Consider the following 26915-nt stretch of genomic DNA (forward strand, 5'->3'; position numbering starts at 1 on the left):
TAGACACATATGCAGTAATGCTTTTTGAAAGTTTTGACTCCTTGACTCTCCCTCTAGGGCTCTTTTCATTACAAGATACAGCCTTCCTTAACCATAGACTCCTGTCCCTTAGCAACAGCACCTGGAAAAGAAATTCCTCACTGTGTAGCATGGGGCATATTATTGTAACAATGACCACATTAATAGTATTTCTGGACAGCTATCATTACTGTTGACCTCTCACAATAAAAAATTAGAGATCATTGGACAACTAATGCTTATTTCAATTATGAAAACAATAAGAACAATCTTAAAATGACAGTTCAAGAGCATGTGATGATTCCTGCTTCACTTCTGTATTGAGTGTTTTTTGACCCCTCTTACAAACTGCCTATTATAAAAGCACACAAAGATTCATTCTGGTCCTTTCTTATAATAAGAGATTTCTTATCTTCTCTCTGGATAAAAACCTCTCTTTCTACACCTAGAAATTCAGACTTCCATTTCTAAATCCAGACTGGTAGCGTTTCTGATTCAGTGGTTTGTAGTCCCCTCAATTACGTTCCACTTTGGGAGAAAATCAGTTGGACAGACTGTTTAGACAGACGCTTATGCACACATTTGCATCTATTGAATGATAACCTAAAAAGCAATATTTAAAAGACAATTTCTAGGCTGGATCAAAAGGCTCAAACCATATGTCTGACTTTTTTTTTTTTTTTTTACATTTAGTGAGAATTGTCTGTTTTTCTTATTATAGTGTTGTCAATAATGGCACGATGGTAACATCTCTGACACTGTTAAAGAAATAGCTTTTGAAGGAGCAATAGGAAATGGAAACACATGGCCTGGAATAGTGCTTGAGTTAAGTTATCCATGACACACTTGAAAATAAAAAGGATAAAAAAACTAATGTGAATGTTGTAACATGGTTTAATTAACTTTATACACATGAAAGGTGGTGTGCAAAATTGTTGTTTCTTGGGGATGCAGGTAAGATACAGGTTTATTTTGTTTGTTTTTTAATGACAGGTCACCTCTTTAGCCCATTATGGCTTGGAACTTACTAATCCTCCAGACTTGGTCTCCTGAGTTCTAAAATAGCAGGTGTGCAACTCTATGCCTTGCTCATTTCATTATACCATATCATTTCTTAATATTGTTGGCATAATTTTCTTAGCTGTAAAAGAATATATCATATAATGTAGTGTTATGGTTAATCCTCGATGTTGACTGGAGCTGGGCCTAGGAGATACAGCAACAGGCATGTTTGTGAGGGTGTTTCCAGAGAGATTTAACAGTGGAAGAAAGACACACTCTTAATGTTTTCATTGTCATCCCATGGGCTGGCATCCTGGACTGAATGAAAAGGAAAAAGGAGAATGCAAGCTTACTACCAGAATTCATCTTTCTGCTTCTTGTCTATAGACTAATAGTGAAGACCTGCCTCACACTCCCACCATGCTGCACACTTCCCAGTCATGATGATGGACTGTGTCTTCACCAGGAACCAAAACAAGAAATATAGCCAACATATGTATTAATCAGCTAGCATGGTTTATAAATTAGAGAAAAATTGCATTACTGTGACATTCCATTCATTCAGTCATTCTGTGTAAATGTACTGCTCTAAGTAACTTACCATATCCGAGTCTAAGTGTCATCATCTGTAGATAAGGAATGAGCTCTGTGCTCTTCCTCAATTGGCAAACTCACCAAGTGGTGTTGCTTCTGTTTCTGTTCCCCTGCCAACACTACAGGACCCAGTATTGGTTTATTTTTGGCTCTTCCTAAAAGCTAAATGCTTAAAGAGATCTCTTCATTTGTGGTTACTTGAAAAAGCATGTCCTAGCTTACATATAAATAATAAACATTGTTTGAGTGCTGGCACCATCACTAACGGTCCTGCTTCCATAAGAGAACGGTTATAGAGCGACCTGAGGACGTGTACAAACAAGATATTTCAAAGGTGAATTTTGGTGTTTTTTGTATGTTAATTATGCCTAGACATTGGCTCAGAGAGTCATAGTACCTGGGTGAGAGTCCAGCACAACAGCAGATGAACCAAGAAAGTAGCTCTTTGGAAATCCATTCATTGTGACTGAAGGCAAGCAGTGGAATGCAATTTAAGACCATTCATTTCAGAGACCTTTGGAAATATAGGACTTCGGCCCTTGGTAGCTTCTCTTCGCTTTTGTTTGACACAGCCTTCTTGCTTACATGAAATGTGAAATTTGGCTTCTGCTGTGGTAATGTTATCTAAAAACTACCATGTGTTGCCAACTGTCTTTTGAACACATAATAGAGAAAGAGAAAATACTAATATACAATTGTTATCAAGAAAAGAGAGGTCTATAAACATTTGTCTATAAATGGAAAACTCTCAATATGTAATGTTATTGAAGAGCATTAGCATCAGTTTTGATCTTGTACTCTGTCAACATGGAGACTTATTTAACAAGGTTGTTGTACTTCTTTAAGATTTTTGAGGAACTAAATTAAATATCGAAGTAAATACATACTGGGATTCCTTACAGGGCAGATTAGGTTTGTTAGTGCTTGCAATGATAAAAAGACAATCTTTATTTTAATAAGTTTAGAGTGTAAGTGACAGATTTGATGGTAGGTCATAAGGGATGGGAGCAGCAGGGCTGGTGACCAAAAAAGTCAATAAATAACTTGTAAAAAATAAAGGTTTAATGTAATATATACAACATACAGAACAAATGCATCATGGATTCTGAAGGATGGCTATCATTAACTCATTTTAGGGAAAGCTTCAGGGAGGGAAATAGAACTTGCAAAGTATACTAAAGTTGGGTCTGGAGGTCCAGGGAAGCATTTGACTTTGGTGTCTCTGGCAGCTTGGTTTATTGGTGAATGGTATGAATAGGGAAACAGGAGTAGTGCAGAAGAGCTTGCCCAATGGTTTACCATTTAATTTTTTTCAATTACATGGTACACAAAGCATTAAATAATTCAGAAAATATAACAAAATTTTAATAATTAACTGTCAAATCCAGTAGACTATTGAAAATTATTAAAATCATGTTCTCCAATTATAAATGCTAAAGAATGTGGTAAAATAAGTGAATCTTAGCCTATCCTATGCAAGCTTTCAATGGTTAGCAGAGCCACACTGAGACAATCACAGTACATTTCAGCAAGGGAACATGGAGATCTACCATGTATCCCTGTGTTGTATTATCTTCGATTGAGTAAGCATGCACTAACTTTTATGTTGCAAAACCCTGACTGTGTACATTAGAAACATAGTCTTCCTCCCACAGAGTGTACCATTCTGAAATGGAGGTGAGGATGTTTGAAATGAAGATAAGACATAGATTCCACCATGTATCCCTGTGTTGTATTATCTTTGATTAAGCATACACTAACTTTTATGCTGCAACACCCTGACTGTGTACATTAGAAACATAGTCTTCCTCCCAGAGTTTAGGATTCTATAACAGAGGTGAGAGTGCTTGAAATGAAGATAAGTAGACATAGATTCTACCATGTATCTCTGTGTTGTATTATCTTTTATTGAGTTACCATGCACTAACTTTTATGCTGGAAAATCCTGAAAGTGTACATTTTAGACATGGTTCTTTCTCCCACAGAGTGTATCATTCTGAAATGGGGGCTAGGGTGTTTGAAATCAAGATAAGTATACACAGATGCCAGCTCAGTGTGGTCTGTGCTTGGTAGATATCAAAAAGCCTTGTGAGCAGAGAGAAATGGGGTAAATGTTCTAAAGATGAGCTGTTTATGTTTGAATGTATGGGAATCAGCCAGATATTCTGGTGTAAACTACCCTAGGAAGAGCAAGAAGCAAGTGAGCATGTGTCTGCAAGTGTAAGACAGGGAAGAAAGAGAAGAGAATATACCTGGCTATTCCTAGGAAGTGACGTTGGAGATTGTGGATATAAGTGAGACTGCAAAAATAAAGGGTGATAAGAAAGTACATCCTTCTAAGATTTCATTCTAAGGACTTCACAGAAACAGGAAGCCTGACAAAGGATTTGGGGCTGGCATGTATAATAATAGGACCAGCTTTGTGTTTGTAGTTTTTTGCTACAGCCAAGGGTGGGTTGCTCCTGTGGACACTGCTGCTCAGGGGCTAAAGAGAAGGAAAGCTTGAGCCCAAGAGTTCAAGGCTAGTTGACAACAGAGGAAGACTGTCTTCTTTTAAAAAAAAATCTATATTAATTCCACATAATGGGCTTTCTTAGGGCATTTTCATGCAATATATATATATATATATATATATATATATATATATATATATATATATATAATTTTCACACACCTCTCTCAGAACACAGTCCAAGAATGGGGTCATGGCGAGAATTCTGAGTACTTGTGAGAAAACTCTAAGAAAAACAAGAATCTTGTGACCTCAGTTTTTTCAAAAACAGAATTGTTCTTGGAATGTGCTCTTGTGCTACATCCAGGTACAGCGGATAGGGGTTTAGATTATTCATTACAAGTTGCTATTGTTGTTCGCTTATATGTCCCTATGGAAAAACATGCTTTAGCCATGTGTGGCTTTTCGGCCACGTGTAGCTTGCCCTTGTGATTGTACACTTAACTCATGTGACACTTCTTAATCCTCAGAGTATAAATTGTCTGATGCTCTGAATAAAGTTGCCTATTGCATGAGACTTTAGTCTCATTCATTTTTAGCCTCCATTTTCCCAGGTTCACAATGCAAACTAGAGCCGTAAACCCCTGCTCCCCCGCCCCCGATTATTCTCTCTTCTCTTATTTTCATTCCTAATGATCTCCTTCCTCCTTCCAAACCAGAGAACACATTTCTTAGAAGTTCTCTACAGCTGGACTTGGGAAACACTGCAGAGGAATAAGATGGGAAGTCAGAGACCAGCTAGGAGGTGGTGTTGATGTTGTCGATCTTATTTACATCAGCACAATGCTTGGTATTGAACTTGGTAGAACCATAGAGATGAAAATGGATGGATACTGGGTAAAATTTGAAGGTGAATGAATAGGATTTAGCAATGGATCAAGTTTGGAATGGAGGAGAGAAAGGTGTCTCATATCCCATCAACTGTCTCAGCCACTGGGAAGGTGTGTTAGCCAAGTCTCACTTGCAGTGACTGCGTGAAACTAAAAACTGCAAGACCCCTTATTCCCCAATGCTGCTAGGCCTATTTTAGTTAGTCAGCTTGTGGGCTGGTGGCTTTGAGTGGGAGTGGCAGGGCAAGGCTTTGTTTTCATTCTTCCTTCTTGAGGTAATCCCTGATCATTTTCATTCAGATCAGAAAAGGAACTGCTCCCACACCACTGCACTGAATACAAAAATGTAGAAAAGGACTAAACTGCCATTGTCAGTGAGGAGTTGGAAGACTCATTACTTCTCACTGAAATGGGTAACTGCAATACTATCAACACATTAGTAATGCTTACTATTTTTAGGAATAAGAAAAATAACTTCATGGAGTCACAAAATCCTATCACAAGGAAGCCTTACGACATAGAGACTTATGACATAATTTAGGCCAAAACCAAACCAAACCAAGCAAACAAACAAAACACCCAACTGTAGAGGCTTGAGAGGTGTTGTCTGCCAAAGTGTTTCACAAACAAGTGGAAGCTAGCACATAACATACCAAGACTCATAAAATTGTTTTACATTGGTGTCAATGCTCTGAAATAAAATGCTTATTCCTACAAATCGTCTGAAATAAAATATGGTATGGTTTCCATTCTTAGTGAACACGTCTTCTAAATCCCTTTAAGTGATTTATGAACATTTAACTAGAGCATAATTATCTTGACTAATATTGTGAAATAGGGTATTTATAAACCCAGTGTTTAACAAAGTGCTTCATGATTAGCCCTTTCCAAATATTTAACCTTCTTATTTATAACATTTCACAATATCATTTCAGACTATGAAGGATCAACTAATATTTTCAATTTAATCATTCATAAATAATACTGAGCAGAAATATGACTTTGTACTTTGCCAGTGAGAAATTAAAACATATTTGTAGAACATTTTATAGCAATTATACTTTTTCCAAAAAATATTTAAATGAAGTTATTAAAAACTAGAAAACCTAAATATGCTATCCTGCAGATTTTTATAAGTTTGATTCTGTTATCATCTAGGTATAAAAATCATGTTCAGGGCTAGTCAATCAAACTAGGGGCTTCTTTTCTACTCACTATCATGGAAAACACACATCAACTTTTAGTTTGCTTATATATTTTTTTTAAATTATTTTACATGTATAGGTGTTTTGCATGCATGTATATCTGTGTGCCTCATAGTACCTTAGAGGCCGGAAGATGGCACTGGGTCCTTCTAGATGGCTGTGAGTCATGATGTAGGTGATGGGAATCAAACCTAGGTCCTTTGAAGGGCAGCAAGTGCTCTTAACTGGTGAGCCCTCTCTCCAGCCCCAATTTTCTTATATCTTTATGGCTTTCAATGAATTGAGAACCAAGTATTTTTCCTGGTGAGCCATGGACCAGATCTGTTCTTCTTCTGAACAGGCAAATCCAAATTCCATGTAAAATCCTAAATGATCTAAGCAGTTACAGCTAAACATGTGTCATGTTACCACTGAGTACATTCAATGCTTATCATCACTCATGACACATATGTTAGCATCATGTAACATGGACACTGAAGCTGTCACTAGGAGGGCACTTCAATGAACACTCCAAGCCAAGCTTGAAACAACTGAAAATGTATAAACTCTTAGCAGTGCAATAGAAGATACAAAGAAAATGCAAATGATGCATTTTGAATTGAAAAAATTCAGTTGTATGATTGGTGAATCTGAGACCAGATCACTAAATTATACAATCTGAATAACAGGGGAAAAAAAAAGTTAATAAATTGTTAGTTCTACAACAAACCATCTACCAGTGGGCCACTGGAGTCCTACAGTGAAAGGAGAAATGATTAGGCTGAGGAAGTATTTGAAGAAATAATGGAGTAAACTTTCCTAAATTTGGGGGAAAAAAACTACCCTGGAACTTCTAAATTTAAGAACTCAGAAAGTCCCATCTAGAGTAAACGGAAGATCCCCAGGCCCAGATACACTATAACCTACCCTCTGAAAAACAAAAACAAAATCTTGAAAGCAGTGAGACAGAAATAAAACATATTGGCAAGGACCTTACAGTTTTTATTTACTGTTTCTGCTTTTTAACTGAACTCAGCCCATCTAACTAGAGCACTAGACATAAAACTCTGCGCCAGGCACCCGAGGGACACCTGTCAACCCTACTACCCTAACTGCAGCGCAACAGGTATGCTCTCTCCGAGCCATGGAATGACTGGCACAATTGGAAAGAATCCTAACTTGAGAACAAATGAACAGACAGACCAGAAAATTGTAATTGTTGATTCCTAGATGGGCTTTATCGCTGCAAATTTTGTGAAACTAATGTGGAAATGTTAGCGTGTACAGGTATTATTTAGGAAAAAAATCAAAAGCATTTATCAGAATCTCAAAGGAGCAGATGACTAAGATCTGTCATAAGGCTTTCTTCGTTATTTTGTGTGTGGTATGTATGAGTGTGCACATATGGAGGGCCGAGCACCGGGTTTTCCTCAGTTGTTCTTATGTTTGGAGGTTGGGCCTCTTACTGCACATAGAACTCAATGAATTGGCTAACAGGGCTACCCAGCAAGCCCTAGGGATCTGCCCCTCTCTGCATCCTTAGGGTTGGAATATTCAGCATGTGCACCAGATTTTCATGTGAGTATTAGGACTTCATGCTTGAACAGCAATCACTGTTATCAAGGAAGCCATCTCCCCAGCCCAGGTTTCTGTTTTTAGGCAATGAAGGTTTTCTTTTCTTTCTTTTTTTTTTTTTTAAGTACATTAAACAATAATTATTTAGTGATAAGTCAGGGGTTGGGAGTATGCCCATGTATAATGGAATAGTATGGAGACAAATGTTATCACTTGTGGGAACTGGTTCTCTCCTTCCACTATGTGGATACTGAGGATCCAGCTCGGGTCATCAGTAAATGCAAGCACCTTTATCCAGAGTCATCTCCGTGGCCCAGCGAAGCTATTTTTAGAAAGCGTCCCTCCCCCCCACCCCCACTTCTGCTTTTAAGGATAAAATAGGAAATGGCAGTTTTTGAAAACATTCTTTGGAGTACTTCTGAAATCATACCCTTAGTAAAAACTGTTTTCCTGTAGTCTCATTTTGAATATTCTAAAAATAGTACCTGGAGGTAACTAAATGACTGTGATTTAAAATACACTTTACATTAGATTTGTTCCATCCTAGTGGAAAAGCTGAGACATGCAGGGCTGAGAAAGCATCCTTCCTCTGAATCAGCGGCAGCGAGCCAGTGTATAGAGATGACAACTGTCCCGCCTCTGGTATCATTCCTTGTTTCCTGAGCATGTTCAAACATGTTTTAGTAACTGCCAACTGACCCCAATAAAGACTGTTGGTGTCTTCTCTGGTGAAAGATAAAATACCTCCCAAACCAGTAAACCTATCTGGTTCCCATGCCTCTGTAATGTAAGCACTCCCCACCACCTTTGACTGTCCATCAAAACTCTGGGGCACGCCACAGCCCTTCACTTGGGGAAAGGCTCTACATACTGGATTTTATTTGCCACAGCCTGCTTCCTGACAGAAGTCAAAGCACTTAAGGCTATCTGGGGAGCTAGAGATTGGACAACACAGTTTTGGGAACAACTTCATTATCCACTTTCATTGAAAACATAGTCTAATTTACCTAGACTATTTCATTCCAGCCGAATCTTCTGACTCAAACAAAGGCCTGACGACCCTTGCCAAGCATGAGCTTCAGGCCCCACTTTCCCTTCTGCTATACAATACAGACAGAGACTTAGGAACTGAAATTCTGGTGGAACATAAGGATCTGAAGTTATTCTTGAGTTCTAACAGGTTTGAGTAGTTTTTCTTGAACTTATAGTAACATTCAAAATACAGATTTTAACCGAAAAGTTTGTCCAGGGCCCAACAATGTGCATTTAGAACCTCTGTAATCTGTTGGTTTGGGGACTCTTTATTTACTGTGGCAAAGAAGGTGTGCCCATTTATTTAGCTGGTGTACAAATCAATGCGGCCAATACATTTCTTTCTGTACTTGTGGATTTTCTACCAAAGGCCTCTCCTATCCCAAAGACGCTCATTTCTCATCCACTGTGATCTGTTAAGGTAAGGTAACCAGGCTCTCTCTATTCATTTAAAAATAACTAGTCCACACATAGATACAAACAGACCAAAATAACCAGATTCACTTATGGCATAATGGATATGTATTTGATACAGTACTCCTCACAAAGGAGATGTTACTCAATTAATATAAAGTTATTTTTTTAACAAATCTTTTCTCCATTTTAGAATTAGACATGTTGAGTACATTTTAGTTAATCTTTTTCTCAGACATAAAAGTTTCAATTTTTGGCTATTTAATATCTAAGTACAATATCAACTAGGGAGATAGAACAACAACAAAAAATACAGAGAAAAAGATTCCCCCAGAATTCAAGAGGCAGTGATTAATACAGCAACAATGTTGATTTACTAGATTCTGAGCAAATACTTCTTTCCTCCAATGTCATGTGCTTTAACAATCTAGAAAGCATGAAATAATGCTTATGCAAATTTAAGCCCTCCTTGACCCCCTTCCTAAGCAGCAAATACAAACCATAGGCCATTTTCTTAGTGCACTCTTTGTTGTAAAGAGTCCCCACTCCCACCCCACCCCATCTACTCCCATCTTAGGAAAAACAACCAAGTAAATGTGAAATCATCCTCTTAACTGTAACCCTCTTGCTGGGAACAGGAGAGATCAAACCTTGGGTTTGGCCTCAATAGCACAATGGTTTTCAGTCTGGCCAGGGTGAAGTCTAATTCAGAAGAGTCCTCCAGAGTCACATCTGTCCATTTCGCTTTCTGGCGTATATCCCCAAGCAAGCACAAATGCCTGTAATGCTGAGAACCACTCCCAGTAAGAGTGCAATCGCATCTCCAGCTTCTACAGCTTCAACAACAGGCAGAATCAACAGCAGTGAAGTGAGCACTAAGATCAACTTTGTTGACACCGAATTCATGATGTTGGGGTCTGGAGGGCTGAACTTCCCTAGAAATTAAACACGGAAACAAAGGAAACGGTCAAAAAGTTCTCCTTTTTTGAATGACAATATAAACATACAGCAATATTTTAAGCTGGAGTTGGTGAGTCACTTCAGAGTTTGTCATTTTACACATGACAAAACTAAGGAAGTTGTACTTCAAGACAGTCATTTTAGGTTAATCTCATGACAACACCCGAGTTCCGAAATTCCAGTAATTCCAACAGGATATGCATCGACCAAACGGAAACTGGACCTCATTAAGAAAAGGGAGAGAAAAAACACACGTGGCACTTGTAAATGTAAAATACCCTAACAAGTAAAAAAAAAAAAAAAAAAAAAAAAAAAAAAAAAATCACATTTTTTAGTATGTCTCCTATTTAGACAAATCTGATAAAAGTTACACAACACAACATGTAACTCTGTGAAGTTGCAAGGAATAACAAGACTTACCCAAACCAGAGTATACGTAAAATTCTATCCAATGTGAAACAGTCCCTCTTTGGAGCTCCGGTTGCTGAGGCTAAGAGGTCACCCGTGACAACCCTATTAGGGTGGGGGATAAAATTTAAACATTATTTTGGAGAGGAAGCTAAAGTCAATGAGGAACGGGCGCAAGGACAGAAACGGACAAGGAGTCCAGAAAACACTCCCAACAGTTCGTTCAAAAAGAGACTACTAAATGTAAAGTTAGTTCTCACACAGAGAAAGCTAAACGAAACCGAGCCGAGAAGCAAATTCGTCCCAGTATTTGACACAAAGATCTGGAAAAGAACTGTTCATTCGCCCTGGGAGGGTTCAAATCTGCAGCGTTTTACAACTCCACTCGGGTAATCAGACAGGGAATCCCCGGGAGCGGAGTTTGCACCCTACCTGACCGGGAAGCAGCCATTACAGGAATGGCGAGCAGGGCGGCGTCGCTAGACTACATTTCCCACAATCCCCGCGGCCGCCTACTCCCGGCATGCATGGCTCTCTGATCACTGGCTGAGCTCCCGGGGAGGAAAAGCGGTCGACTGTGCGGCTTTCCCACATCGCCCTTCTGTTTTACTGCTAATGAGGGGTTGGATGCTTGTCCAAGATAAGGTTTAGTGAATTCGTGATGAGTCTAATGAAACAGAAGCACGTGTTTTCTGCCCTTTACAGGATTCCTAGACGGGTAAATATGTCTGTTGGGTACTCTGAAGTAAAGAGGTAACTGTGGGAGAGGTAGCCATCTGTTTGGGATGCTTTCAAACCAGGGACCTTCCAACATTTCTGCAGCAGAAAAATCCCTATCCTCATATTCCAAATGTGCCTAACGACATTTGCTATTTTTTTTAAACCAGTGGGGAAAATAAGCACATTTGATCAGAAACTTTGGAAAATATTGAATCATTTGTGGTGCAAAACAAGTTTAGCAAATATGGTTTCAGCCCTATAACCAGATCTTTTTCAGGCCTCTCAGAATGCTCACCCTCAAAAGCCCCCCAATATTTTAAGATATCAAATTAGCACTCTAAACTATTACAGGAATTACTCATTTGCATCTGTAAGCATTACCTTTGAAAGGTTCTTGAAGTCTATTATCTGTGATATTCTTACCAAATATTTCTAGTCTTCTGGCCTGAACGCTTTCATACTTATTGACAACTTGTCACCTTCTAATTTTAAGTCACTGACGATACAGAGTTCACCTCTAAAGGTGATTGAACTTGCCGTGATAAAAACCACGCAGATACTGGGCATACATTCAGTTCAGTGTTGATAATCAAGCATGTATTCTTGTGTTATGATATCCCCTTTCAAACACAGTTGTATCTTTCTTTAGAAGGCAGAGATTTATACTTGTGGGTCCTGATACACATCTGGCAGTTGCTTTAGTAACATTAGTCAACAACCATCATTTGGTTAAATAAATATGTCAAGATTTTCCAGGAGACCCAGAAGTGGCAAGCACACTAAAAGCAAGGTGTCTGACAAGCTGACGGTGCTGTTTCTCTAAAGTTGATTAACAAGTTCTTTCTAATTGTGTTTGTCTTATGCTGCATTTGGCTATGTATCTTTCTTATCAATTAGTTTTGGAATAGAACCTACTCCAAATATTGGCTTTCAAAATATCCTCCTATATACCAATGTTTTTATTTGGGAGATTTTATTTTTCCTTATGTGTTTATTTCTGCAGACTAAAGTTAGTGCTGGTACACACATTGTTCCTGAGTTTGTTAATCTTTCTTGGTTAAGTTTTAAGTTTGAAGAATCTGTGAATTAAGTGATTGTAGTCAGAATAATGATTTGGTCTGTCTGTAAAAGAATGGCACAGATTTATGTAGGGATGTTTTAGGTTCAAATATAGTTTTAAAGTGAAGTTGCTTAATATTTGCTAATTAGTTCTCAACCTTAGCAGGAAATTTAAGGCAATTTTTAATGCATCACTTTCAGATTAGATGCAGTTTTAATTCTATTTTTTCTTCTTTCCACTCTAACTAGTGTATTTTTTTAAGGGTAATTTACTCTTTTACTGAAAATTTCCAGTTCCATTGTGTTAGACAAAAGCCCAAGTTACTTGTCAAGACACAAACATCAGCACCACTCTTCCTGCCTCTGATGCCCTGACACCTCTCACACACGTCCTCTTTCCATTCCTCCTCCATTTAAGGTTTCTCTGTTTTGTAAAGAAGCTGATTTCTTTTCCTCTATTGACATTTTACTCTTTCTGTTTTCTCTGAAATAACACTTTCCGACAGATTTGTCATCAAAGGTATTCTTAACATCACTCAAAGTCCAGAGCTTTGTTCAAGCTTCACTTCCATCTCTAATTACCTCACTGAAAATAAAACACAAAACCAAACAAAATCTCCCATTATGTTATGCAGGTAAACAACTACACCCAAGTGAAAATTCCACGAAAAGTAGAAGTATTTTCATCTTGTTCATGATTAAGTTCTTAGCAATTAGCATAGTGCCCTGTGTAGTAGACACTTAGTAGGTATTGTGAATAAATGAATAAGGATAGTATAATACCAGAATACTATTGATATTTAGTCACCTTTTCTGTATCTTACAAGAAAGAAGTTTGCTTTTGAACTAATCTATGAAGATGCTTAGTCTGATGTTATTTTGAATCTTCATTCAAAGTTGGTTATTTTATATCTTTTCTATATAGCCTGATTAATAACAAGACTTCTGTGTGAGTATAAGACACAGTAGAATCTAAAACAGGATCCTAAATATAATGTTCTATACTTACTTTCTCTGCCCAAATTCTTAAAATATATTCATTGAGGCCACCTAGATCACTTCATTAAACATTTAGAATGACAGAATCCAAAATTTAGTCTTTTAGTTCAAGAAATCTAAGCTAATACCATTCCCGCTAAAATAAAGAACATTGGTAGCCAGTGATAGGGATAAAGAACACTGCATAAGCCACTTAGCTCAGCAGTGGAAAGTAAATTTCCCAATCAGCCGTTACTAAGAAACAATATTAAAGAAGAAAGGAGAAGTGGTTTCTGCTTATTTTATAACCATTAGAAATGAGTCACTGATAGGCCCTGAAGGGAAGGAGCCTCTGGGATGCATCAGAGGAGGCAGAATGTGCCTACATGAGCATTTTGCAGTGAATCGTGGGCGTCAGGGAATTCATAAAACCCAGACTTCCTCATTAGCAGTTGAGCCAAACCAAGTGAGTGGAAACATGTTAGTGAAATTTCACAATTAAAAAGGACTAACCCAGAGGTAGTCAGTATTTCTCATCAATAATGGATATTTGTCACTGAGAACATTGTGTTGGGATAATTAATCATTAGAGTAACCAGGGATAAGTTACATTTTCTAAAGCTATGAAGTTTGTCAAAATAAAACAAAATGCAATGAACCAACTGCAGGACTTGCCGAATCTCAATTCCTCTTGTACTAGCAGTTTAGGAAGGGATGTCCAATGAGGAATTCTACAGATTAGGTTGTCTATGAGCTTACCTCTGAAAGATATTCTTAACTGGGTTAGAGTTGAGAATACTCATCTTATTGATAATGAGGATATAACCAATCTTCATGGGAATGGCAATGCAGATTAAAGGAAGTGGCATATAAAATGCCTTCATGTAGTCAGTGCTTAAGTATTATTATTAACAACAGGACGGAACTGTTTGAGGTTTGCTTAGTAGAATGGTTTTATATTATCTGGGATTTATCAATCAGCTTTTAGTTGCTATAATGAAGTATTTAAGACAGCTAACTTTATAAAGAGAAAATGTTTATTTGTATCACAATTTTTTAGGTTTAGGGACATAGAGCTGGAATCTCAGTTCTGATGAGGGCCCTCTCTCTTGGCTGTATCATGTGAGAGCAGAGGAGAACAACTGTGGATGAGCTGGTCCTGCTCAATGGGAAGTCAGAGAGACTGGAGTCCCATATTCCCTTCATTGTGCTGGATAGTTTTATATCAGCATTATGCATAGTCAAGTGATCAGAGTAGAGAGAATGCCTCCATAAGACCTGGTTGTAGGCAAGTCCATAGGGCATTTTATTAACTAGTAACTGATGTTGGAGCCCATTGTGGATGGTGCCATCCCTGGGTTTTATAAGAGCAGGCTGAGCAAGATATGGGGAACAAGCCAGTAAGCAGTACTCCTCCATGGCCTCTGCTTCAGTTCCTGCCTCCAGGTTCCTGCCCTGTGTGAGTTTCTGCTCTCACTGCTTTTGATGATGAACTGTTATATAGAACTATTAGTGAAATAAACCCTTTCCTCCCCACGTTTCTTTTGGCTATGACATTTCATCAGAACAGTAATAACCCTTACTAAGACATCTTCCAAGGAGATATCCCCGTTGACCCAAAAAAGGTCCAAAGGTTCCAGCATCCTCCAAGAGCACAACCTGGAATGAGCTCTTTATTTTCAATGATTTCTCCACAGGCATAAACTATATTTAAACTGTAGCATGTGGTAAGATTTTTTTGACATTTATCCTTAACAAACTCTTAAAACGGTGACTAATATATACCAGAAACAATTTTCACACATTAACAAATATTAACCCCTTTACTCTTTTTTAGATAATCCAGTGAACATCTCATGCTGTTTCAGATGAGAGAATTGAGGAATGCTAAGCAATTTTAAGGTCATACAATCTGTGAACAATAGTGATCAGATCTTCATGAATTCAGGAAACCTGACAAAATATTTTTCTTTGGAGACAGTGTCTCGTATAGCCACAGGTGACCAACTCTCTATGTAGCCAATGATGACCTTGAACTTCTCCTAATCCTCCTGTCTCCAATTCCAGATTGTTGGGATTACAGCTATGCCACCCTGTCTGTTTTTCTCTGAGGTTTGGGTACTGAGAATTAAATCCCCAGCTTTGTGAATGATAGGTAAGTACTCAATCAACTGAGCTACATGTGCAGACTTATTTTATTTAATTTATTTTTTTCTTTTTTAAAATTAGAAATGTATATTTTTGTTTATTTTTTGAGATGGTGTGTTTCTCTGTGTAATAGCCTTAGCTATCCTGGAACTCATTTTGTAGTCCAGGCTGGCCTCAAACTCATAGAGATCCACCTTCCTCTGCCTCCCAAGTGCAGGGATTAAAGACATTGCACCACTACTGCTTGGCAAGGAAATATATTGATGTTTTCATAGAACATACTCTGATCATGGTTTCCCCTCTCCCAGCTCGCCCCAGATCCTCTCTACCTCCCCAGCCACACAAATCCACCGTTTCTCTCTTCTCTTTCATTAGGAATCAAATATGCAGCAACAACAACAAAAATAAAAAATGAAAGAGAAAGAAACAAAGCAGAATAGGACAAAACAAACTTAACAGAAAAAAAGGACCAAAGATAAAGCACAAAAAGCATACAGATGCAGAGACACATTCACACATACAGAAATCCCATAAAAACAAAATTTTAAACCATAAGATACAAGCATAAGACCCATAGGGTAGAACAGTGCCTAGATAAAGCATTTTGAGCCAATAAAACCCTCTAAAAATACTATTGAGTTCATTTTGTGTTGGCCATATACTGCTAGGCATGGGGCCTGTCCTTAAGAGTGATTTGTATACCCAGTGAGACCCTTGAAGAGAACTACTTTCTCCTTTGTGAGCGGTTGTCAATTGGAGATAGTGTCTGGGTTAAGGATCGGGGCTTGTGATCACTTAGCAATGGGACCTCATCTGTCTTAGATCTATGTGGGCCCTGTGCATGCTGCTATAGTCTCTGTGAGTTCAGATGTGTGTCTGCCCTGTTGTGTCCAGAAATCCTTGTTTCCTTGCTGTCCTCCCTGTTTCCTTGGTACTCTTACAATCTTTCCACCTCCTCTTCTGCAAAGTTTCCTGTGCTCGGAGGGGAGGGATTTGATGGAAACATAAAATTTAGGACTGAGTGTCCAAGGTTTCTTACTCTCTGCACATTGTCCAGTTATGGGTCTTTGAATTTGTTCCCATCTCCTCGAGGAGGAAGCTTCTGTGATGATGACTGGGCAAGATGCTGATCTATGAGTATAGCAGAACGTCATTAGGAGTTATTTGATTGCTCTCCTCCTTTAGAAAAACAGTAGTATCTTTTTTTCCACTAGGTTCCTGGCTTATGTATTTTCAGGTTCTTGGCCACCCAAGCAGTGTCAGGCATGGGTTCCATCTCATAGAGTGGGCTTCAAATCCATTCTCAGATACTAATTGTTTACTTCCACAACCTGCCACTATTTTGCCAGTGTATTACACAAGCAGGTTGCCATTGTAGACTGAAGAGTTTGTAGCTGGGTTGGTGTTAACCTTTCTCCTTTAGTAATATGCTGATTGCCTTCCAATACCATGAACACTAGTCAGTGGTGAAATTCAACTTCTCTGTGTCCAATGAGTTATGTAGGTTTTCTTCAGCAACAGGCTTTACAATCAGTTTGTGGAAAAGAAAAGCACCACTAACCTCTACAATAGCCTGGGTTGGCTAAGGGTAAATGTGGGGCCCCTTTGGCCAAGAATTCAATTAGATATAACCCATCCTGGCACTGGAAGTTTCATTTAGTGGCAAGATATAGGGCTTCATCTCCGTGTTATTTGGTGATAGATTTATATTTCATAGATTTATATTTCTAAATTTAGATTTTCTTTTTATGAGTGGTGAGTGAGTCAATGTTAGCATTCACCTAATTTATTTTGAATAAAATTTAATAAATATGTATAAAATGCATTAAAAATTAAGTATGTCTAAATTGGACATAAATAAATACAATAAGCATGGATTGTGAGGGGTTTCCAATTCTTAACTATCATAAAAATTGCTATGTTTATGTACTATACAGAATTCACAAAGGCATAAAGACCCTGTGGAAAGCTTGGCTGGAGGACTGGACCTACAGCTAGTCTCTGCAAAAATAGGAGGCTGTGAACAATTTAGTGCATGCAGTTCATAAAGAAATATTAATTCTTCACTATAGACCAGGTGCTCATTATGATTAAGAGCTGGTAACCATGGAGACAGACAGCATGAAATTTATAAAATTAAAAACATACAAGATAGAGAATGCAAATAGCATAGGAGAGTGAATCATGACCAAATGGTCTTAGCTTGGTTTCCTGAACTCTGAAGACCTGTGAAATTTCTGACGGGCCATTTTGTGGGGAAAATTACTCAGTTTTGAAATACCACTTTAGTTCTTTTCTCTTTGGTTATCTCCTGTCACTCACCTGATAGGTGTTTCAACTGGGGTTCAGGTGATGAAATGCATTATGACAATGAGCTTGATGTTAGATGTGCTAAGATCATGTTATGTGAATTTAAATGTTTATGAATAGCAACAACTATCATTGAAAACTTACTTTTTTGAAAAACAGTTTTACTCAAGGAAGTTGTCAGATTTTCTGTTAGTAAATTTCTCTATTTTAAGGGTGGACTAGGTGATATCTGTAAAAATGATGGCAGCTGATATGTTTGTGATTTGGACTCATTTGAATGCATTTTAAGCTCTCACTGCTCCGGAGAGTTAAAAGGAGTAGTTGCCTTCCATCTGGCAGTCTGCATAAGGCCCTGCCTTTGTGATCCTACCTGTGGACACTAGGGAGTGTAAAGAGAATGTGGTGTGCAAAGTAAGAACAGGGACAAGATCCTTTCATCTGTTCAGTAAGACCTTTGGTAGGATATTCTATCTACTTTTATTCACCAGGCATTAAAAAAATTTATAGAGATAGCATGGGCCACAGGGAAGAATGACAGAGTCTATTCAAGGTATCCACAATTAGTGTGTTTTGGGATCATTTGCATCCTAGTTATAAGGGAATCTCATTTTTTAAGATATAGAACTTTATAACAAATTCTCTAAGGAGTTTTTACATCCATGTGATATTTGAAATTTGTCATTGGGGAAAACTAATTTATTCAGGGTGAATATTTAGGAAGTAGATACCTAGAAACAACTGAATAATGTTGATTAGCTTAACTAACCATACATTTTTGATAAGGCCCTAGTAGACATTAACCACCTTACTCCGAGGAACACTTTTTTAGTTGATAAAGTAGCAAATACAAGTGCTTCATCCTCATTTGTACAGGTATCAAATGGCACTTTCCTGGTTTCTTTTCATTCTTAGACTTCTTTCTGTAATTTTTGCCTTTTAGAAGTCTGAAGCCATTCTGATGCTTTCCATCATTAGAGACATAGCAAGAGCTGACTCTTCAGGGAAACCAAGACCTTAGCACTGAAATGGACTCTGAACAAATGGGCAACATCTTCTGCTGTCAGAAGGAACTGTGATTGCCTGGGTGTGGTGGTTCATGCCTATAATCCTAGCACTTAGGAGACTGAGATCAGTCTAGGTAACATAACAAGACCTTCCCTCACAGAAACAAAAGATAAAAACAAAGTAGCTATACCATTTTAAATTTTGTATGGTTATTTATAATAATCTCTTATCAGACTTAATATGGTACATTAACTGCAACTCAGAAGAGGTAATGGAGAGGTGTCATGTAGTGTCCAAATGGATACCTTTCTTGTGAGAGTGTTAATCAAACACTGAATTTAGAAGGCCTTGGGCCTAGCTTCGGTAAACATTTCCCTCTCAGTAGGATTTTGGAAGGAGCTGGATAACCTGGAGTGTTGGCATTCTAAACTACTGGCTGAGGGCCCATCCATATGCTTTGAAACTGAGATCAGCAAGTAGCAAGATAGTTATCCTATTATGAAAATCAAGTAGCTCTAACAAGTGTTCTTGTCACACAGCTAGTGGCAGATAAAGTAGTGCTTGCGTCCATACATGCTTACTAAATAGTTACTGACTATCTTTAACTTCTAAGACGTTAAAATTTTAGTCACTATAAGGCTCAATTTGAATTAACCTGTGTGGCATAGCCTTAAAAGCAGTGAGTGTGATTCCTGGCTTTTGAAATCCATGTGTAATACTAGAAAAGAGAAAGAATGTTTGGATTGTTTTTTTCTAGAGTGGACTCTGCCTAACAGTATGGTGCCTTTATAGGTTCTCCATGTTAATACAAATATTAATAACTAGATACTAACTAGGAATGTGATGAAACTCAAAGTCTTAGTGCAGACATTTGGGAAAATGACCAGAAAGAAAAGAGAAGACTCGGTAAGGTCATCTGTGTCTCTAGGCATAATGGTTCCAAAGGAGTAAAACTGGATTGATTCTAGATAACTTTTACCCACTGGTAAAAATAACATGTGTTTTAATTCAACAAAAGGATAGATAATTCTAACAGTTGATTGTCATGGTGAGTCACAGGGAATTGATCAATCAGAAGGTTGGATTGATGAAGCTGTGGCTGAGATGTGAAAAGATTCAGACCTTAAAACAATATTTGAAATAGATATTCTTGCTGATTTCTCTGAAGCAGATGTTCCCTGGTTGTCTTAACACTTCTTATCACCCATCCTCAAGTCCTGAGCTAGTTGTTTCATTACAGGGAATTGCTTCTATTGGCACGGTGATGTATGTTTATACTTCTGGAACTGGGGAGACTAAGGCAGGAAGAATTTTTTTTCTCCAGTTTTGAGGAACAACCCAAGACCTTGAACATGCTAAGTTTTACCCTCACATACTCTTTAGCTATGCCACTGAACTACCCATAGCCTGATCTTTCTTTATTTCAAATTATGAAGAAAACTGAATTTTTTCTCTATCTTTGCAGAGAAATTTTTGTTAATATTTTAGATATGTAAATATACATTGTTAATATCATTCATATTTTATCCGCAGCCTGTATGTTTGTTTCTTTCATAAACTAGCATGGAGACTAAGGTGAATAGATAAATATCCTGTGTGTTTCATTCAGACTGCTGAACACCTTATAATCTGAGGAACAAATCATAAGCTTGATTATGCTTTAGAATGTAGAAATCCTAAAAATTGATTTTGGAAAATATTTATTTGTTTTATGTGTATGTTTGTATGTGCCTGGGTGTGTATATATGTACCACTTGCTTATAGGAACCCTGAGAAGTCAGAAGAGGGCTTCTGATCTCTGCTGTGGGATGGGCTGAATGTCAAATGTGTTGCTCTGATTGGTCAATAAATAAAAAACTGAATGGCCAGTAGCCAGGCAGGAAGTATAGGCGGGACTAACAGAGAGGAGAATTGAGAGAACAGGAAGGCAGAGGGAGACACTGCCAGCCGCCACCATGACAAGCAGCATGTGAAGATGCCAATAAGCCATGAGCACATGGCAAGGTATAGATTTATAGAAATGGGTTAAGCTATAAGAACAGTTAACAAGCCGGGCGGTGGTGGTGCACGCCTTTAATCCCAGCACTCGGGAGGCAGAGGCTGGCGGATCTCTGTAAGTTCCAGGCCAGCCTGGGCTACCAAGTGAGTTTCAGGAAAGGCGCAAAGCTACACAAAGAAACCCTGTCTCGAAAAACCAAAAAAAAAAAAAAAAAAAAAAAAAAAAAAAAAAAGAACAGTTAACAAGAAGCCTGCCACGGCCATATAGTTTATAAGAAATATAAGTCTCTATGTGTTTACTTGGTTGGGTTTGAGCAGCTGCAGGACTGGCGGGTGAGAGAGATTTGTCCTGACAGTGCGCCAGGCAGGACCAGAAAAACTCTAGCTACAGATTTCCTGGAACTGGAGTTACAGATGGTTATGAGCTGTCATGTGGATGCTGAGAATCTAATGCAAGTTTTCTATAAGAGCAAGTTCATCTAAGTGTTGAGCCATATCCCTAGGCCTTAAAAATGTATATCTTGTGAATACCCACAAAATTTTGTGTTAAACAAATAAAAAAACAAAACAAAACTTAAACAGACTTGTGAATATCAAGTCATTTCTAGATAATAAAATCTTAGACCATTGTAGATTTTCATATTTTCTATCTTCTAAATTTCAGATTGTGCCTCTCTAGGAAGTGGGGAGCTTTGGCTTAGTTTCTGAATGATTAAATTCCTTATACCCCAAAGTATGTTTAACTTTTGAACCTATGAATATCAAAAATATATCTAGTGCTTTTCATGCAATCCAGTGCTTGCTTAGCTACTCAAGGAATCAAAATCTGAAGGAACACAAAACCCAGATCAAGCTAGAGTTCAAGTTCCTTGAGAGGTAAATTCTGACTCAGCATTAGAGCCTGAAACCAAACAAGAGTCTGTTTAACATTTGTATCTTACCATTTTCTCCAAAGGGTAGAGTGCTGTCACTTAGTTCTGGGAAATGACTGTCAAGTTAGTGATTTATCTGTATGTAAGATACATTTTGACTTAAAGGAAACATGACTCATTTTTGTTGGTAAACCTCCCTTTCCTCTCTATTTCTAAATATATGTAAAATTTATATTGTCTTACCATTTCTTTTCCTATTTTGTCTGGATTTATCTGGGAATTTTACTTGTGTTTTCTGTATTCTCAAAAGAAAAGTTAGGTATGTATCAACTAAGACAGGTAAGGCCTGAGTCAGGAAGGTAAATCTACTTAAAATGCTATTACTAAAACAATAGGCAAAGCAAACACACAACCACAAAAAGACAAAAAAAAAAAAATACCCCAAACTAGGATCATTTTACACTCCCTGGATTGAGAAGTACATGGGATAAGTGACTGATTCCATGGCAACCTTTCATTAACTTTCAGAGGAGCTTCAGAGAGATTAAGAACATGAAACACAGATACTGTTGTAGTCATCATTTTTCTTTTGACCAGAAAGACCGTACTAGATCTTTACAAGTCAAACAAAATACATTTCCCATATCTCTGAGTCATGATGATCTATTGTAGACAAATTGCTTTTATTATCCTTTTGCTTTTATGCTCTTTCAAATAGAATTTCATCTAGAAATTCTAATTACTCTTCTTATTGGTGATTAAAATCATCTAACTTTTTTTTGCTAAGTACTCAAAGTTGATAAAGATAAATTGTATAAATTAAATAAAACTTAATTCTAATGTATTATTTCCTAATGTTTCTTACAGTTACATTTACATTACAGTTTCTTTAACTGAAGCCAGTTAGAGATGTATTATGCTGTGTCATCCTCACTAAATACTTTGATGTCTTTATGGGAGACTGAAAGCTATACCAGGATTAGTACAGGGGAAGTCAGCAAAGCTACTATAATAATTCTCACATTTATTGAATTGGGCTTTAGATTAGAAATAAAACTCTGAGATAAAGAGTTTTGTAAAAAGGTGTTTTTTTTCCCCTTTCCTTTCCTTTTTTCTTTTTGTGAAGAGCTCTCTATAATTGATATTCAAGGAAATGAGCAAAGGTACCTCAGCTAGAAGGAAAAGATGATTCACAATACGGCTGTGGTGGTTTGAATAAGAATGGCCCCCCTACTCTCACATAGTTGAATGCTTAGTCAAGAGAGAGTGGCACTATTTGAGAAGGATTAGAAGGATTGGGAGGTGTGGCATTGTTGGAGGAAGTGTGTCACCAGAGGGGTTCAGGGTGGGGTAAGGGGTGTCTCTGTGACCACAACAGCCAGCAGAGTGATGATTCATGAAAGGCAAGCATTCAGTTCTGTTCAACATGACTAAGTAGTAGCTGGTGTTAGTTTAAACTTCGGGAATCTGACTCCAAGTAGTTTAATTTAGGCATATGTAAGCATGTCACAATTTAGTGAAAACTTTTCTGGTGATAATTAACTCAATCTTGTGTGCACAATAAAGCACAAAGTAAGCTACATAAAGATTGGAAGTGACCATATTGAAACTCTGTAAAGTACATGTGACACCTTCCCTAAAGATGGATTCTATAGATAACTACATGTGATGCCTTCAATAGTTAGATTCTATAGATTGAGAGAAACAAGCTCATGATCAGGATCTAGGGGAAGATCTGGTGTACTCTTGCCTACACAAATAGCATATAGATCACATCTGCTCCCAGGCTTCTGGGTGGATTACATGTTATACATCCCTTCTTTGAAGGAACACCCCTACATGTTTAAAATTCCTGGTTCCCCTAGTGCTTATCTGTGAGCACAAAGAACTCTATGCCTTGTACAGAGGTGGGCTTAGAGGTTTGAAAAGGATCAAACCAGGTTCAGTGTTTCTGCCACTTGCCTATGGATCAAGATGCAGCTCTCAGCTTCTTCTCTAGCACCAAGCCTGACTGCCTGTTGCCATGTTTCTCACCATGATGATAATGGACTCACCTCTGGAACTGTAAACAAGTCCTCAATTAGATGCTTTCTTTTATTAGAATTGTCTTGGCCATGATGTCTCTTCACAACAATAAAGCAGTGACTAAGACAGAAGTTGGTACCAGGAATGGGGTACCAGGAGTGTATTGATGTGACAGACCTGACCATGTTGCTATTTGGTGGAATGTAGACTGTGCACTAGAAAAGCAGTTGAATGCTCTAAGTGGAGCTTAATGAGCCATTCTAGTAGGAGCAAGGACAGTGGTGCTGAAGGCAATGTGGACAAGGGGAAAAGCAGCATAAGTTTCAGGGGTAGGAATAATAGTAAGTAACCTAGAAACCATTCTTGAGAAATTTTGGCAAAGATTGTGGCTGCTTTTTGTCCTTGTCCTGAAAATCTGCCTGAGGCTAAATTGAAGAGTTTTTGATTAACAACATTGGCAGGGATTTCAAGACAACCTAACATTGACTATGTCACGTGGCTATTAGTAATTACTCTTATGTAGATCTGTAATGGAAAGCTGGACAAAAAGAAATACAAAATGTACAGTTTGAGAAGAAAAGGAGAAAAGGAACACCAGAAAGTGTAACTGTGCTAAGTCCAGTGCTCAAGGAGGTAAAAGTTTAAAGAAAATATTGAAACTAAGTGGAATAAAGGGAGTAGAAACCTTAGGATAAGATCCCATTCAGCTAAGATTCCAACTTGTGAAAATGAATTAAAGAAAAACTTAATCAGTGAAGGAAACCATCAGCAATAGAATATTGATGCAAATGCAGTTGAAGGAGATCAAGTTCCAGCCACAGCAAGCAGCAGAATTTGTCAGCTTCAGCCAAGCGGTTCTGATTTTAGAGTCAAAGATACAAAAAGGGGGTTGTGGATTCTCCCTCCTTGGCTAAGGAAAGCTGCTGAGGCCAGGCCTGTTTGGAGGGGTGGAGGGGACACTGCAGGTGTCCATGCAGGCAGTGATCTTTGAAGAGATGAGAATGAAAACTTGGTTGCGTTTGACTTCATCAATTTGGATCAGACACCAGAGAATCTAATGCTAGAAAGTTCGTTGTCAGCATATTTAAAACACAGTACAATTTAGGAAAAAGTTTCCAGGCAACAGTCATTCCCATTCCAGGTATACAATAAAGCTTAAGATGTGACTACTTAGAACTCCTTTACAAAGTACATGTGACAACAAGGATGGATTCTATAGCTAAAGATAAAGGTCTAGGGAGGGAGAATCTGGGATAAACATTCTGGGGGGGGGGGGTGGTTTGGGTGAGGTCTGCCTCCACAGAGAGCAAACAGTCAACAAGTTAACAATATCTGTTAACAATATCAACTCCCAGCATTCTGGGTGGAAAAACAGATATTTTATTTCCTCCATTGAGGAGAAGCCCTGTGTGTCTAACATTCCTGCTTCCCTGTTGCTCTGACTGTACAAGAACCTTTGTGCCCCCAACAGGATGTCACCGCATGGAGGCCCAGCGAGCCCCTTACGTGAACTGTGAAGGTGAAGCCTGGATTGTTTTGGAGATCTCAAGATGTTAGAGATGCCAGAGCTGTGGGATACTGGCCAAAGAGATCTGCAGACCAGCTGTAGAAACAGCCCAAGGGACAGAAGTTTGTGCTACAGTTGGCAGAGATGGCAGGGTGAAGCTACTCAAGCATTTTGTCCCTCACTTGATTACATTGTAAGCTCAAGGTGCTAGACTTGGAGCTCCAAAACTTGGTGTTTTCCCCACTGGATTTTGGTTTTGTAGTGGTGTGATTATTTTATTCCTTGGCTCTTTATTTTTATATTAATGTTTATTTTGTGCCATTGTATGTTGAAAGTATATAGTTTGCTTTTTATAGAGAGTAAAGAGAACTTAGGCTTTTAGTATTGGAAGTTTTCAAGACTGAAGATTTTTGAAGTTGGACTGTATTTTACGTTATGAGTTAAACCCAAGACTTTGGGCACAAGAGGTAAAAAGTTATGGCTTAAAGTTTTGTGTTTGTGTGTCAAATTAATTGTCAACTTGACATAATCTAGAATCATCTGGAAGAAGGGCCTCTGAGAATATCTCTAAGGGATTATCCAATTACATTGATATGAGAGGACCCACCCACTGGGGGTGGCATGGTTGCCTGGGATTGGGGTCCTGGACTATGTAAGTGGAGAAAGTAAGCTGAAGGGTAACAACCACTCTTCCATGAATATTCTCTGTCTAGTTTTGACTGTGGATGTGATTGATCAGCTGTTTCAAGTCTCTGATGCCTTCATTTCCCCACAATGATGGACAGTAACTTGGAACTGTGAGTCCACATAAACTTTGTCCCCTAAATGTCACTGGTGAGCAACAGGAACAAAACTAAGACACAGTCTGCTAATGTGACATTTTACAGTCAGTCATATAAGACACAGAACTGAAGGTAAACATGAGGAAGTGCCCAAACAGACTGGGGTCTCTGCTATTGACAAGAATAACTTAGAACTATAATCACATTCTTGTTACTTTAGGACCATCAGAGCAAACAGAAAATGTATGCCTATTACCCCTTTCTCACCTGTCCCTTTAAAAAGTCCAAGCTTAAATCTCTTGGAAAGTTGAATCTTAGATATTGATTCAAAATATTCTTCCAAATTGACTTAGACATACTTCAGATGGGTGCCATTTGTTTCATACCAGTATTAATCTTTAATACTACAAACTCCTAAATCTTAGGTTTCCACAAATGGCTTCTCAAAACATTCTATTGTTATAGAATTTATTTTAGATTAATCATCCAGAAAAGGAAAATTCAGACATGATAATCCATACCTGTAACGTCTTCACTTGGGAAGCTAAGGCAGATGCATTGCTAATTCAAGCCTGGTCTGTGTGACATAGTGAGTCTTTATCTAAAGGAAAACAGAAAAGAAACCAATAAACCAAGGTTATGATAACACTAAACATGTTAGACTCTCACCATATAACAAGAATAAAATAATTGGTTTTATAGATTATAACATTGATTATGAGACTAAATTTTTACTAAATGTTGCTGCAATTACCTCAAATAATACTGACCTTCATAAGTATTAATATTATAACTATTTTTTTCTGGCTGTTTCATTAAGGTAAATGAAGAAATGTCACAATAATTCTGTTCAAATCCATGATTAATATTGGAGAACTAATTAAATGACTTTATTAAATATTTTCCTTCTAAAGAAATTATTTTACTCCTTTTTTGAAGTGTTACTTAATTTTATTTTATTTGGGAATTTAAATGTATAGTA

The 26915-nt window shown here is 37.9% G+C and overlaps 1 protein-coding gene and 1 long non-coding RNA gene across 2 annotated transcripts; one reads left to right on the top strand and one right to left on the bottom strand.

Annotated features, from left to right (window-relative positions):
- Positions 1-8996: 8996 nt before the first annotated feature.
- Smim30 (small integral membrane protein 30) lies at positions 8997-10124 on the bottom strand. Its single transcript, XM_059256519.1, has one exon. It carries the CDS (start codon positions 10065-10067, stop codon positions 9888-9890), a length of 180 nt encoding a protein of 59 aa, XP_059112502.1. The 5' UTR covers positions 10068-10124; the 3' UTR covers positions 8997-9887.
- Positions 10125-11086: 962 nt separating this feature from the next.
- Positions 11087-26704, top strand: LOC131906683 (uncharacterized). Its single transcript, XR_009378177.1, has 3 exons — positions 11087-11247; positions 15354-15441; positions 25116-26704. It is a non-coding gene; the product is annotated as an uncharacterized LOC131906683 (long non-coding RNA).
- The last annotated feature ends 211 nt before the right edge of the window (positions 26705-26915 follow it).

This window comes from Peromyscus eremicus, chromosome 3 (assembly GCF_949786415.1).
Source record: "Peromyscus eremicus chromosome 3, PerEre_H2_v1, whole genome shotgun sequence".
NCBI lineage: Eukaryota > Metazoa > Chordata > Mammalia > Rodentia > Cricetidae > Peromyscus > Peromyscus eremicus.

Coding starts and splice junctions, on each gene's coding strand:
- Smim30 (XM_059256519.1), bottom strand. CDS start 10,067: ATGAATTCGGTGTCAACAAAGTTGATCTTAGTGCTCACTTCACTGCTG.